Source organism: Rattus norvegicus, chromosome 13 (assembly GCF_036323735.1).
Source record: "Rattus norvegicus strain BN/NHsdMcwi chromosome 13, GRCr8, whole genome shotgun sequence".
NCBI classification, from domain to species: domain Eukaryota; kingdom Metazoa; phylum Chordata; class Mammalia; order Rodentia; family Muridae; genus Rattus; species Rattus norvegicus.
The window spans coordinates 95,962,346-95,978,905 of NC_086031.1; the positions used below are offsets into that span (position 1 = coordinate 95,962,346).

Consider the following 16,560-nt stretch of genomic DNA (forward strand, 5'->3'; position numbering starts at 1 on the left):
GAAAACAGGTCTACAGCACTCCTGACACACAGGCTTATAGGACAGTCTAGCCATAGTCAGAAATAGCAGAACAAAGTAACACTAGAGATAATCTGATGGCGAGAGGTAAGCTCAGGAACCCAAGCAACAGAAACCAAGACTACATGGCATCATCGGAGCCCAATTCTCCCACCAAAGCAAACACTGAATATCCAAACACACCAGAAAAGCAAGATCTAGTTTTAAAATCACATTTGATCATGATGATGCTAGAGGACTTCAAGAAACACATGAAGAAATCCCTTAGAAAAGCACAGGAAAACATAAATAAACAAGTAGAAGCCTATAGAGAGGAATCACAAAAATCCCTGAAAGAATTCCAGGAAAACACAATCAAACAGTTGAAGGAATTAAAAATGGAAATAGAAGCAATCAAGAAAGAACACATGGAAACAACCCTGGATATAGAAAACTAAAAGAAGAGACAAGGAGCTGTAGATACGAGCTTCAACAACAGAATACAAGAGATGGAAGAGAGAATCTCAGGAGCAGAAGATTCCATAGAAATCATCGACTCAACTGTCAAAGATAATGTAAAGCAGAAAAAGCTACTGGTCCAAAACATACAGGAAATCCAGGACTCAATGAGAAGATCAAACCTAAGAATAATAGGTATAGAAGAGAATGAAGACTCCCAGCTCAAAGGACCAGTAAATATCTTCAACAAAATCATAGAAGAAAACTTCCCTAACCTAAAAAAAGAGATACCCATAGGCATACAAGAAGCCTACAGAACTCCAAATAGATTGGACCAGAAAAGAAACACCTCCCATCACATAATAGTCAAAACACCAAATGCACAAAATAAAGAAAGAATATTAAAAGCAGTAAGGGAAAATGTCAAGTAACATATAAAGGCAGACCTATCAGAATCACACCAGACTTTTCGCCAGAGACTATGAAAGCCAGAAGATCCTGGACAGATGTCATACAGACCCTAAGAGAACACAAATGCCAGCCCAGGTTACTGTATCCTGCAAAACTCTCAATTAACATAGATGGAGAAACCAAGATATTCCATGCCAAAACCAAATTTACACAATATCTTTCTACAAATCCAGCACTACAAAGGATAATAAATGGTAAAGCCCAACATAAGGAGGCAAGCTATAACCTAGAAGAAGCAAGAAACTAATGGTCTTGGCAACAAAACAAAGAGAAGAAAAGCACACAAACAACATCACCTCCAAATATGAATATAACAGGAAGCAATAATCACTATTCCTTAATATCTCTCAACATCAATGGCCTCAACTCCCCAATAAAAAGACATAGATTAACAAACTGGATGTGCAACGAGGACCCTGCATTATGCTGCCTACAGGAAACACACCTCAAAGACAAAGACAAGACACTACCTCAGAGTGAAAGGCTGGAAAACACCTTGCCAAGCAAATGGTCTGAAGAAGCAAGCTGGAGTAGCCATTCTGATATCGAATAAAATCGATTTTCAACCAAAAGTCATCAAAAAAGATAAGGAACGACACTTCATATTCATCAAAGGAAAAATCCACCAAGATGAACTCTCAATCCTAAATATCTATGCTCCACATACAAGGGCACCTACATACATAAAAGAAACCTTACTAAAGCTCAAAACACACATTGCACCTCACACAATAGTAGTAGGTGATTTCAACACCCCACTCTCATCAATGGACAGATCATGGAAACAGAAATTAAACAGAGACGTACACAGACTAAGAGAAGTCATGAACCAAATGGACTTAACAGATATTTATAGAACATTCTAACCTAAAGCAAAAGGATATACCTTCTTCTCAGTTCCTCATGGTACTTTCTCCAAAACTGACCATATAATTGGTCAAAAAACGGGCCTCAACAAGTACAGAAAGATAGAAATAATCCCATGCGTGCTATCAGACCACCACGGCCTAAAACTGGTCTTCAATAACAATAAGGGAAGAATGCCCACATATATGTGGAAATTGAACAATGCTCTACTCAACGATAACCTGGTCAAGGACGAAATAAAGAAAGAAATTAAAGACTTTTTAGAATTTAATGAAAATGAAGGTACAACATACCCAAACTGATGGGACACAATGAAAGCTGTGCTAAGAGGAAAACTCATAGCTCTGAGTGCCTGCAGAAAGAAACAGGAGAGAGCATATGTCAGCAGCTTGACAGCACACCTAAAAGCTCTAGAACAAAAAGAAGCAAATATACCCAGGAGGAGTAGAAGGCAGGAAATAATCAAACTCAGAGCTGAAATCAACCAGGTAGAAACAAAAAGGACCATAAAAAGAATCAACAGAACCAAAAGTTGGTTCTTTGAGAAAATCAACAAGATAGATAAACCCTTAGCCAGACTAACGAGAGGACACAGAGAGTGTGTCCAAATTAACAAAATCAGAAATGAAAAGGGAGATATAACTACAGAATCAGAGGAAATTCAAAAAATCATCAAATCTTACTATAAAAGCCTATATTCAATAAAACTTGAAAATCTGCAGGAAATGGACAATTTCCTAGACAGATACCAGGTACTGACGTTAAATCAGGAACAGATAAACCAGTTAAACAACCCCATAACTCCTAAGGAAATAGAAGCAGTCATTAAAGGTCTCCCAACCAAAAAGAGCCCAGGTCCAGACAGGTTTAGTGCAGAATTCTATCAGACCTTCATAGAAGACCTCATACCAATATTATCCAAACTATTCCACAAAATTGAAACAGATGGAGCACTACCGAATTCCTTCTATGAAGCTACAATTACTCTTATACCTAAACCACACAAAGACCCAACAAAGAAAGAGAACTTCAGACCAATTTCCCTTATGAATATCGACGCAAATATACTCAATAAAATTCTGGCAAACCGAATCCAAGAGCACATCAAAACAATCATCCACCATGATCAAGTAGGCTTCATCCCAGGCATGCAGGGATGGTTTAATATACGGAAAACCATCAACGTGATCCATTATATAAACAAACTGAAAGAACAAAACCACATGATCATTTCATTAGATGCTGAGAAAGCATTTGACAAAATTCAACACCCCTTCATGATAAAAGTCCTGGAAAGAATAGGAATTCAAGGCCCATACCTAAACATAGTAAAAGCCATATACAGCAAACCAGTTGCTAACATTAAACTAAATGGAGAGAAACTTGAAGCAATCCCACTAAAATCAGGGACTAGACAAGGCTGCCCACTCTCTCCCTACTTATTCAATATAGTTCTTGAAGTTCTAGCCAGAGCAATCAGACAACAAAAGGAGGTCAAGGGGATACAGATCAGAAAAGAAGAAGTCAAAATATCACTATTTGCAGATGATATGATAGTATATTTAAGTGATCCCAAAAGTTCCACCAGAGAACTACTAAAGCTGATAAACAACTTCAGCAAAGTGGCTGGGTATAAAATTAACTCAAATAAATCAGTAGCCTTCCTCTACACAAAAGAGAAACAAGCCGAGAAAGAAATTAGGGAAACGACACCCTTCATAATAGACCCAAATAATATAAAGTACCTCCGTGTGACTTTAACCAAGCAAGTAAAAAGATTTGTACAATAAGAACTTCAAGCCTCTGAAGAAAGAAATTGAAGAAGACCTCAAAAGATGGAAAGATCTCCCATGCTCATGGATTGGCAGGATTAATATAGTAAAAATGGCCATTTTACCAAAAGCGATCTACAGATTCAATGCAATCCCCATCAAAATACCAATCCAATTCTTCAAAGAGTTAGACAGAACAATTTGCAAATTCATCTGGAATAACAAAAAGCCCAGGACAGCAACCAACAGATTGAGAAAAGATCTTTACCAATCCTACAACAGATAGAGGCCTTATATCCAAAATATACAAAGAACTCAAGAAGTTAGACCGCAGGGAGACAAATAACCCTATTTAAAAAATGGGGTTCAGGGGCTGGGGATTTAGCTCAGTGGTAGAGCGCTTACCTAGGAAGCACAAGGCCCTGGGTTCGGTCCCCAGCTCTGAAAAAAAGAACCAAAAAAAAAAAAAATGGGTTTCAGAGCTAAACAAAGAATTCACAGCTGAGGAATGCCGAATGGCTGAGAAACACCTAAAGAAAATGTTCAACATCTTTAGTCATAAGGGAAATGCAAATCAAAACAACCCTGAGATTTCACCTCACACCAGTGAGAATGGCTAAGATCAAAAACTCAGGGGACAGCAGATGCTGGCGAGGATGTGGAGAAAGAGGAACACTCCTCCATTGTTGGTGGGATTGCAGACTGGTACAACCGTTCTGGAAATCAGTCTGGAGGTTCCTCAGAAAATTGGACATTGAACTGCCTGAGGACCCAGCTATACCTCTCTTGGGCATATACCCAAAAGATGCCCCAACATATAAAAAAGACACGTGCTCCACTATGTTCATCGCATCCTTATTTATAATAGCCAGAAGCTGGAAAGAACCCAGATGCCCTTCAACAGAGGAATGGATACAGAAAATGTGGTACATCTACACAATGGAATATTACTCAGCTATCAAAAACAATGACTTTATGAAATTCGTAGGCAAATGGATGGAACTGGAAAATATCATCCTGAGTGAGGTAACCCAATCACAGAAAAACACACATGGTATGCACTCATTGATAAGTGGCTATTAGCCCAAATGCTTGAATTACCCTAGATGCCTAGAACAAATGAAACTCAAGATGGATGATCAAAATGTGAATGCTTCACTCCTTCTTTAAAATTGGAACAAGAATACCCTTGGCAGGGAAGAGAGAGGCAAAGATTAAAACAGACACAGAAGGAACACCCATTCAGAGCCTGCCCCACATGTGGCCCATACACCCAATTAGACAAGATGGATGAAGGAAAGAAGTGCAAGCCGACAGGAGCCGGATGTAGATCTCTCCCGAGAGACACAGCCAGAATACAGCAAACACAGAGGCGTATGCCAGCAGCAAACCACTGAATTGAGAACAGGACCCCCGTTGAAGGAATCAGAGAAATAACTGGAAGAGCTTGAAGGGGCTCGAGACCCCATATGTTCAACAATGCCAAGCAACCAGAGCTTCCAGGGACTAAGCCACTACCTAAAGACTATACATGGACTGACCCTGGACTCTGACCTCATAGGTAGCAATGAATATCCTAGTAAGAGCACCAGTGGAAGGGGAAGCCCTGGGTCCTGTTAAGGCTGAACCCCCAGTGAACTAGATTGTTGCGGGGAGGGAGGCAATGGGGGGAGGGTTGGGAGGGGAACACCCATAAAGAAGGGGAGGGGGAGGGATTAGGGGGATGTTTGCCCGGAAACCGGGAAAGGGAACAACACTTGAAATGTATATAAGAAATACTCAAGTTAATAAAAATAAATAAATAAATAAATAAATAAATAAATAAATAAATAAATAAATAAATAAATAAATTTAACGAACTTTTGCTTTTGTAGAAGCTGGTACTAGGAGGAAGCGGCCTGCCTGTTTTCATAGTTGTGTGAGCTTCCACAGACAGCTGTGTTATAAAACCTTACCTCCCAGGCAGCGCTCATGCCGCTGTGCCAGTTTCTTTTTTTCTTGGTTCTTTTTTTCGGAGCTGGGGACCGAACCTAGGGCCTAGGTAAGCGCTCTTCCACTGAGCTAAATCCCCAGCCCCACTGTGCCAGTTTCTTACTAGATTCTTGGGTTTGTTGTTTGCAGGCATTGGTATTCGCTTACCAGGAAGTGAGCAGTCTATATTTGGGTATTTTGTGGACTTACAGCAATGTGAGTTTATGCCTTGGTCAGATTTAGTTCCTAACGCTCAGACCCTAATTCAAAAAGGTAAGTGAAATTACTTTTTTTAAGAAAGGTTTTTAACTTCTCTAAAATCCTGGAAGTATATTAATCATAAAAATAGATATGTCCGTGACATTGAGAATTTTCTAATAAATATCTGTGTAGACGCAGTTTTATTCATGTCTATAGAACATGCCTTTAAGTCATCAATGAACATTACTTTAAAGTAAATGTGTAGTCGGGGCTGGAGAGATGCCTCTGAGATTAAGAGCACTGGCTGCTCTTCCAGAGGACCCCGCTTCTTTTCCCAGCACCCACATGGCAGCTCACAACTATCTGTAGATCAGGATTCAGGGGCTATGAAGCCTCCTGCCCTGAGCACCAGGCATGCACCATGCAGGCAAAACACCCATAGGTATGAAATCAAATTTATAAAAGGAAAACGTGTGACGCGTATTTAGATACATTGTAAAACTACAGTGTATGGAGTCTTGGTAACCGTGGTGTCTACCAGTTTAACTAGCTGTGGTCACTAAACAATAACAGGAAATACCTCTTCAAAAGTAAGAAATGCACACACACACACACACACACACACACACACACACACGAGTGTGTACTTTGTTGTAAATGAAAACATTTGATTTAAAAAAATAAGGTGGACACGGCAGTTCAGCATCTGAAATCCAAGCCCCAGAGGCTGAAGCTGGGTAGCCATCTGAGTCTAGTCCGGGACACACAGTGAGTACCAGCCCGGCCAATAGCCCCTGTCTCAAAAGAGCAACAACAACAACAAAATCGAAAATGGTGGTTTAGTTTTTATGTCCTAAGTATCTGTCTACTCTAAGTTGTTATGGTTTGTGACCTGCTTCTGTGTGTCACAAAAGACCCTTAAACTTGTTGGACTGTGAGAGCCTAGTAGAAGATGAATAAAGGCCTTAATGACAAAAGTCAAAGTTCTTTCAGCTTCCAGCATTTCAACTCTCTAGTGGTGCGAACTCAGCACATGCTGAACAGAAATCATGTCTTGCTCTCTTTTTCCAATGGGGGTCTTCTCCCAAGCTGGTCAGGAGCCATATGGTTCTTGCATCACTAGACGGTGGAGAGTGGCTGCAGCTCTCAGCCAGCCCCGTGACCTCGAGATCAAGAGCCCATGTGCCCAATCCCAGTGTTCTGTGTTGCTAAACCAGGATATGCTAGGGGTCAGCCGCGTAAATGCATCTCAGATAGCAATATTTTCAACTTACTTAGGTCTGTTGGGTGTAACCCCATCAAAAGTTGAATTAATGATTGGGGTACAGGAGAAGAACAGAGGCAATGGAAGCCAGGCTGACAAGGCAGCTCCCTCCAGCAGTCTATAGCAGAAGTGGCCTGCCAGCCAGAAGTCCTTGCAGAGGCACGGCCTCAGTCACCACTGCTGCCACAGCCCTGGCATCTCCAAGCACAGCCTCCTTAGCTGTGGCTGACAGTAAAGATAAGGAAAAGAAATTCTCCACCACCAGAGTCATATGCACCATCAAAAGGTCCAGCATCAAAAAACGGGACACAGGGGTTGGGGATTTAGCTCAGCAAGCGCAAGGCCCTGGGTTCAGTCCCCAGCTCCAAAAAATAGAAAAAAAAAAAAGAAAAAGAAAAAAAATGGGACACAGACTTGCGAATCAAAATGATATCAAACAGATTGTATTTGTAGTGCCGTTAAGAAGAATCATGTAGACCTGTGAGGTAATGGATAAAGGCCACCAAACCTGGTGACCCGAGTTTGATCCCTGGATCCACAAGGTAGAGAGAACCCACTCCCACTCTCTACATGCTCACTGTGACATGTATATGACCACACACTAATGCATAGTTTTTAATGTTTTTAAACATTAGACCATGGTGATCTCTGTCCAACACAGAAGACCAGAAAAACTGTAGAGTTTAATGTGGTTGTAGGAGAAAAGGACTTGGGAGTGACCTTCGAGGAGTTCTGATAGAAGTTTAGCACCACCAGGCTCAGTTATAGCTGAGGCTACTGTGGGGGATACCACAGGCCTCCAGGTAACACTGCCGAGACAGAAAGATGAGGGCGTTCACTGAAATCCACCTTACCGCCCAAGGCGATCTGTGCTTAGTCTTCAAACAAAAAGTCAGGTTGAAAATACTTGGAAAGAGATACAAAGTGTAAACCATGGCAATATCAGAGCTAGAGAGGTGGTTGGAGATTAAGAACACCAGCTGCTCTTGCAGAAGACCCAGCTTCATTTCCCAGAATTTACATGACAACTGACAGCTATCTGTAACTCCAGTCCAGGGTATCCAGTTCCTCCTCCTGTCCTCTGTGTGCACAGTGCAGACAAACCTTCAGGCAAAACACTTGATATGCAGGAAATAAAAATGGTTACATGACACAGTCAATTTAAGAAAGAATAGAATAGATCTTTTAAAGGTTTTGGGGTGTGTGTGGGGGGGGGGTCAGTTTCCTGTGGCTCAGATAAGAAGGTTGAAGGTTCATAAACACTTGTATGATCACAACTCCCAGCACAAAGGTGTCTGGAAGACAAGGAGGGCAGCCAGAGAGGTGGGTTCTTAGGAAGGTGTCAGGCAGCTTGGGACTAGCAGCAGGGCTGAGGCAGGAGAGTCAAGGAGTTTTCTTCTAGGAATACCAGCAGTGCCTTGGCCAGCTGAGGGTGCCGGAGAGAGCAATCTGATCAACAAAGACCTAGGCACATACAACAATGTCATGTACCATGCTGCAGCAATGCCTGTCATTTCCAGTGCTGACTTGTCCAGAGAGGATTCTGTAACAGTCTCATCTGAAACCTCAGGACTGTCTTCTGACCACAGGGACATCGGTACTTACCGACTTCCAGCGATCTGGTGAGAACGTGCTGAGGATGAAGGAGTACGGAGAGTACGTGAACTACACTGCTACCAGAGACACCGTCTGCCTCTCTTTCCTCATGAGCCTTCTCCTGAGGAACTCCTGCCCTGTACTTCTCACAGGTATGAAAAATAAGTAACAGAAAGGGGATTTCCAGGTTAGGAACAAGTTTAACAACTACTGAGTCTAAACATTGTTAAGTGCACTTAATTAACAGGCCCTGAAAATTCAGAGAGAATAATTTTCACAGGCCCTCAAACAGCCTATCAATGTCCATTGTGATAAAGGATGTTATAAACCTGTCTATGTATCTTCCTTCTTTCTCTCCCACAGTGGCTTTATTTGTTTGATTGACTGATTGATTGATTGTTTTGATGGACCCTTGCTGAACATCCCAGCCTCCATTGAACATGTGATCCTCCTGCCTCAACCTCTTAAGTATGGGTTCTCCTACAACTCCAGACTTGGACATTATACTTGTTATCTTTTCACTACATTAAAGACAAAGTCTAGAGATAAACATTTGGATGAGTGTGTGATTGACCTTCATAACTCATAGGTCCTGGTCTTCAGAGGGAGACCACCTGATCTAAGGGCCACCTCTGGACACCAATTGTCTGATTAAACTTAAATGTGCAATTTGTAAATATGATGTAAAAGTTTTCAAATCTTTTTCTATTACCAAAGAAGTGACTCAAGACACTTGTTGTTTATTCTAGATATCCAAACCATTAGTTACCATTTTCTTGTCCCTGACCTGTGTCGTAGATTACCACAGGCAAATAGAGCACCCTAGAAACGTACTCAAAGAACTTGAGCTGCACGACACCCAGATGACACATAGTTGCCTCTAATTTCCTCTAAGAAAACTCTTCAATTTTTCTGTTTTATAAATTTGGAGTCATGGACATGTTCTGCTTCAGTAAGTTTATTATTAAATGCATTAGTAAAAAAAAAAATGTAAGGGAACTAGGTGTTGTGGCGTGTGGCTGCAATTCCAGCACTCAGGAGGCTAAGGCTGGAAGACTGTTTAGCTCGGGGTCACCCTAGGCTACATAGACGTTCCCTCAAAATAAAAAAGCCCTCTCTGCTCTCGAAAAGGGCTCAGGTTTTTCCTAACACCCACATCATAGTTCATAACCACCTGTAACTCCAATTCCAGGAGAGTCTACAACCTTCCTGTGTAAGAGTCATGTAGATGTTGCACACACATGCAGATGTTGCACTCGTGCACATAAAATGTCTTCTTTTACAATGGGTTTCGTTTTGTTTTTCAAAGAGTCTTATTTAATGTAGCTCTAGTGTGCTATAAGCAAGAAAGAGTTGGATGCACTTAAAAGAACATTAAATAAAAACTATATCTCCTATCTTTTGTAAGAAACAAACAATTCAAACTAATTGAAAGTCCACATTACATTCCCAATTGACTTTTCTCAATTTTAAAACAGAAAAGCAGAAAGCATGCTTTCCAAGCAAACTTCAAAGGGATAACGGTGATGCCGGTTTGTCTTCACACACATACACACACACACACACACAAACACACCTCACACATACCACACACACACACCTCACACATACCACACACACACACACACCTCACACATACCACACACACACACACACACACCTCACACATACCACACACACACACACCTCACACATACCACGCACACACCTCACACACACCACACACACACACACACCTCACACATACCACACACACACACACCTCACACATACCACACACACACCTCACACACACCACACACATACACCTCACACATACCACACACACACACACACCTCACACACACACACCACATACACAAACCATACACACATGTCATTTCCACATACACGACACACACACCACACACACCACACATCAACATCACACACACACACACCTCACACATACCACACACACACACACACCTCACACATACCACACACACACCTCACACATACCACACACACACACCACACACACACCTCACACACACACACACCACACACACATCACACACCACACACACACACACACACACACACCACATACACAAACCACACACACATGTCATTTCCACATACACGACACACACACCACACACACCACACACCACACACCACACATCACACACACACACACACACACACACACACACACACACACACACGTCATTTTCTGGTGTGTGGTCCTAAGATAATGTTCTCTCCTTAGGAGACTGTGGTGTTGGGAAGACTACTGCCATCAACAGGATGCTTGAGAAGCTAGAGGGCCAAGGAACATTCGATATCAAATACGGGTCAATCTTAGGAAAAGTCCTGTTGCATAATGAAATTAAAAGATCAAGGTTGTATATATTAAACTTTAACTTGGGCTTATCTAGTCAAACTGTGACTTTGACACATGCTTGCTGAGTTTGTTCTTGTTTTACATAATGATGGGGATTATTCAGATGAGGCAATAAGAGAAAAATATTCTCTCAATTTCTCCTTAATTTTATGTCCATGTTTAGTTGGCACTCGATAATTGTGTATATGTGAGACACAATGGGTTGTTTAACAGTATGCATGCGCCGTAAAGTTCAGCTAGCTGGTTAGCGTGCCCACCACTTGATGTCACGTACTTACATCTTGTGGTGAGAACACTTAAAATCTGTGCTTCCGGCAGGTTTGCTGCACCCTCCACACCCATGTGATAGACCTTGAAATCCGACTCCTCAATTTTCATCCTTGGGCAGACACCCCATTCACTCACCCTCCGCCCCGACACCTCCCCCTTCTGCTTCAGATCCTTAGTACTGCGGCACCTGCAGAATGTAACCTCCTCACCTGATTCAGTTCACACTCTTTACAGCACCGTCCTGCTGTGTTGATGATTATGCACCTGTCTTATGTACTTTTTTATTTTAATTTTTGTGAATTGTGTTATCTGTGGGGGCTATGTGCATATGACTGTGTGTGGATGCCTGCAGGGGGCAGAAGAGGGCATCAGATACCCTGAAGCTGGACTTAGGGGTTTCTGAGCTCCCGGACATGAACACTAGGAGCCAAATTCCAGTCCTCTGCAGGAGTGGTAGGGCTTTTAACCTTTGCAACATCTCTCTAGCCCTTTGATGACTTCCACTGCCTCCCTTTCTGTTCAGGATTGCTGTATCGGTCTTGAGTAACATTTTAACAGAATTACTTTTCCTAAGCCATGAAGTCAGGCCATAGCTCCAGATATTTGTGTGACCTTTTGACTTCCTTATAGTGTTCAGTATAGAGATTCCTTATTGAGGTGATTGTTCTGCTGTCGTCCTTTATTCTATTACTGTGATGGATCACTTTAATTCATTTCTGCGCGTTGGATCATCTTTGCACGCCAAGGACAGATCGCACTCGATCATGAAGAGTGGTCTCTTTAATGCACTGTTGTTGAGTTTGTTAGCTTTCTGTTGAAGTTTTTGTTTTTATCTCTGTTCCTAACGATACTGTCCTGAAATTTTCTTTACCTGTAGCTTTTTTCTGGCTTTCTTACCAGAGCCAGGTGAAATGAGTTTGGAAATGTTCCACCTACCTCCATGTTTGTTAGTGGATGAGCCTTAGAATTTAGTGTGAAACTGTAGGGCTCTGAGATGTTTGTCTTTGATGAAGGACTTTTTTTGTTACTGATTTCATCTCCATCCTTATTAGTATACATTAATTTTTTAGAAGAAAATCTTTACTTTTTCCAAGGTGTTAACGTCTAGATTCATTCCTCTAAATCAGAGAAACTGCATTTATTGTAAATTTAAGTTTAGAACCACATATTTTCACATAACATAAAATATAACTATAAACTATTTTCCTCCCAGAAAAAAAAAAGATGCGCCTTGAATATACTCACAAGGTTTTGTTTAGTGTCCGTGTGTTGTACTAGAGATAAATCATCTATTTAGAAAGCATAGACTTCACAAGGGGCTCTTGCCTGTCATTGTGTATTCTGTCTGTCTCTTCCTAAAAGAAAAAAATATAAACCTAAATTTTTCACATAAAATTTTCTAAAGTACAGCTTTCTAAAATTAAGTCTCACATTGAAACATTAGAAAAGCCCTTTTTTTTTTCAGCTGAATTACAAAATGGAATGCAGAGAAGCCTAAGATTATAAACATGTGAATAGAAAAGTAAATGTTTTCTTGTGGGATATCTAAGCACCAATCAATAGTTTGCTCTTACGTTGGTTAGACTTTAATACTACAGCTAAAATGATAAACTAACTTTATCAAAACTTTTGATTCCAACAGCCTCAGACAGAATATCAACGTCTTGATTGGTGAAACCGGCAAAGTAGTTGGCGTAGGTCTTGGTAAGTTTGAAGTCTTGGGATCAAGTCTCTTCTGTTGTAACCGCAGGCCAGCCATTCTTCGCTGTGTGAGGTCACAGGGTGAAGTCTGAAATTGTTTGTTTCAAATGCAGTCTGTGGGAAGTTGCCAGGACTCAGTCGAACCACTGAACGGTATGAGTGGCTCTGGTGGAGGGGCTGCACGTGGCCCAGTCCGCTGTGAGTCATGCGGTCCTGGGGGAAATGCATGAAATCCAGAGGTGTCCTCTGTCTGTAGTTGTCCCTGCTTCTCAGCACTGCACAGGAAAAGCTGTGGTTCGATAGCTCTCCTGTCAGGGCACACAACAGAAACGAAGGTGTCAGTGGTGGCTTGGGGTCTTACACCACCACAGCATTGCCCACACATCCCCCTGGATGGTTCTTACCCGGGGAATGAGCACTAACAGTAAAACATGCTGCTTGCTGCTTTCCCGTCATGCGTTTAGAAATATGTAACATCCACAATGGAGGGCTCACACCATCACATGTGCTATGGTTTCCCACATGCAGATCACAGTGGGAAAATATAGAGCCATTCAAAGCTTCAGCTTCCCTCTCAGAGCACTGTCCTTTAAAAGTCAACAGCAAAATAAAATCCCTTAATTTTACACTTCCAGATACCCTAAAACAAAGCAAACATCGCTTAAACTGTTCTAAATTTATTTATTTATTTATTCATTTATTTATTCATTTATTTATTTATTTATTTATTTATTTTGGCACCATAGATCAGGGTGCAAAGACAGAAGAGGATAAAGGTGATGATGACAGCACCGTTAAAAATGATAAAGGGATTATAGTCTCCACAGTAAACTTCACCACCACCATGACGGCCGCCAAAACCAAGGAGCTGATTCTGCAGAAGTTAGTGAGAAAAACCAAAGACATTCTGGGAGCACCAAAGAACAACCGGGTAACATGGCCCTCTAAGCAGCCAGTGGATGAGCGAGTTGGTTGGTTTTAGTTAATGAGAAGGGGAATGTGCATTCCCGGGCATTGCCCAAAGATTCACTTACAATAGGGGCTTTGACCTTCAAACCATCGCTCTTCCAGTCTGATGCATTGTCCGGGACGGGACTTACAAGAACAGAAGAATAAGCCAAAATCTGGATAAAGATTGGCTGGAAACTGAATCAGCCACTAGGGTTGTGTTGCTGTAGCTTCTAGCTCATTTTCTTCCACTACATGAAGCTCTGAGAGAGAGAGAGACTTCTAGAACCCACATAACTCAGAGACTTGGAGCACTGAATGTTCTTATCCTCACCCTCAGTCTGCTTGGCATGGAATCAGCTGTCCATTTATTGTCTGGATCACAATTGGAATTTATGATCACTGACTCCCATTCAAGACGATGAAGTTAGCCCAGGTTCAAGAGGTTCCCACGATTCATAAAAAAGCCTGCACGAGACCCCTAGGAGTCCCTGTCCACAGTGCTGCCCCACCGTTAGCAGACCTTAACGGGTTGCTTCAGAGTCCCCTGTCTTCAACTGAAGATTCGGGTAGAACTGACAGATGTTTGTTTACATAAAGGGGTTTTGAAAGGGTTTCAGCAACCTATAATCACACCATTAGAAAATACAGGCAGGACACATGGCTGCTAGTCTGTATTAGAGGAGGGGAAACAGTGTTCTCAAATAGTAACAAACAGCAGCAGCAAAGACAACAGTTAACAATTCAGAAATTAAAGCAGCTATCTGTATTTTTTTTGTTTCAAACACTCAGAGTTCATTACACAGAGCTTATAGTCATTACACCGGGCTGGGTAATATTCTCGGCAAAAAGTAATATAGATTTAAAACCTGGATTGTGTTTCTAAACTTCCTGTCCAACCCAGAGTGCATATGAAATAGAAAAAGCCAAAAGCAAGCCCATGATGAGAAAACGCTTAGTAAGTTGGCACACCCAGAGGTAAGCGCCACAGTTGAGCCGCATTGTCAGCATCAAGCCTTTCCTGAGAGCACTGTGCAGTCGTTCAAGGGACCAAGTGTGGACAGAGTTCCTGCTATGTTGAATGCTCATTGTCCTGCACGACCACATTTCCAAAATAGATTTGATCTTCTGTTTTTGGTCTTTAAAAATAGGTTATTGCCTACAGTTAGGGTCTTGAGCAGTATCATAATATCCATAAATCATAATTTTCTAAATAATTTTCTGATGCCAATTAATATACTTAAACCTTGTGTCTCCCTTAAGATTGTAGTATTTATTGATGACTTGAATATGCCACTACCAGACGAATGCGGAGCGCAGCCACCCCTGGAATTGATCAGACAGTTATTAGACATGGGAGGCATTTATGACACGGAAAGAAACGTGTGGAAGGTACAGTATGCGCTAAGATTTTTCTCCTCACTAAATGTCGTTCCTGAACACTTACTGCACACTGAAGAAGAAAAAAAAAAACATAGGAAGTCTTCTTATGTGAACTTGCTAATGGTGAGGCCCCTTTTTGATTCCTTCTCTGGAAATCAAAAGCCCTTTTTTTCCAAACTGAGTTGGCCAGCGTCAGCTGTCTGGTCCTCAGATCTCTTCCCTGATGAGATGACCATCCTGCAAATAGTTTCGTGTCTCAGGCACACTTAAGTCAGGATCCCAGATGAAGTACGCTCACTAGGGCGTTGGCTCAGACACCAGCCAAACTGTCTGAATTACAGTCCACCTAGTCAGAGAGAAGGCACCCCAGTGCAGTCCTCCAGAGACAACTTGAGAATGGTGAAAAACAGAGAGAGAAGAAAAAAACCAGGAAGTGGGTCCTGGGTCAAACAGCCTGAGCAAAATCTCTGAAGTGACCAGAAAATCGTCAAAAGTGGGTCTTCAGTGAGATTTCTGCAGGCCTGTCATGGACATGAGAAGGAGCAGGGGTGTCAGCAATGCCCCATCAAGAGAGATTGGGTCCTTTTCTGGCTCTACGGAGCCCAGCACTGTGGTTTTGTGGTGTATCAGGGTCGTAACAATGTTATCTCCAGTATCTGCTAACCCAGGCCGTCACAGAGTCACAGATACATTGCTAGGATCGCTCAACTCACCAACAGTATCCTCTCTGCCAGCCTCAGTTACATAGTATTTATTTTCCAAGGATCCTCGTTTAAAATTCTTTTTTAATTTACATAGAACAATTGGATACACCTATGGGTACAGGGTGGCATTTTGCTATATTTCTACAAGATGTAACCACGAAATTTGAGCATTTAGCTCATGAATCACCTCAAACATTTGTCATTCCCTTTAAAGAACGACATCCAGAAATCCTCTCAACTAGTGGTTTGTTACTCTACTGCAAAGTAGGAACCTATAATTTTTCCTGCTGTCTGCTTTTCTGCTTGATGTCTGTTGTCAAGCCTGTCCCTGTGTCCGTCCCTACTACCCTTCACAGTCCTCTGTCTTTAGTGGGGTATACAGGATCCTGCTCTGTCTTTGTTTTTTAATTGATGTTTTATTAGCTTATAACACAATGGGCCTCATTTGGATATTTTCATGCATGCATATCATTGTACTGCTCCGACTTGTCTCCCTCCCTCCTCACTCTCCCTCATCCTCCACCTTGATCCCCCTCCCTCCCTGCTCTCTTCTCTCCACCCCCCAAA

At 41.8% G+C, this 16,560-nt stretch overlaps 1 protein-coding gene across 11 annotated transcripts in view; it reads left to right on the forward strand.

Moving 5' to 3' along the window:
* Dnah14 (dynein axonemal heavy chain 14) overlaps positions 1-16,560 on the forward strand; it is a 216,593-nt gene that overhangs the window by 108,611 nt on the left and 91,422 nt on the right. For 9 of the 11 annotated variants that reach the window (XM_039091477.2, XM_039091479.2, XM_063272768.1 and 6 more), the window contains 6 exons: positions 5,688-5,810; positions 8,592-8,750; positions 10,853-10,985; positions 12,900-12,961; positions 13,705-13,889; positions 15,170-15,298. In XM_039091477.2, coding sequence (XP_038947405.1) covers positions 5,688-5,810; positions 8,592-8,750; positions 10,853-10,985; positions 12,900-12,961; positions 13,705-13,889; positions 15,170-15,298 — 791 coding nt within the window. Of the gene's footprint in view, positions 1-5,687; positions 5,811-8,591; positions 8,751-8,961; positions 10,806-10,852; positions 10,986-12,899; positions 12,962-13,704; positions 13,890-15,169; positions 15,299-16,560 lie in introns of those variants that run through there. The other 2 variants (XM_039091487.2, XM_039091488.2) reach the window with 2 other exon arrangements.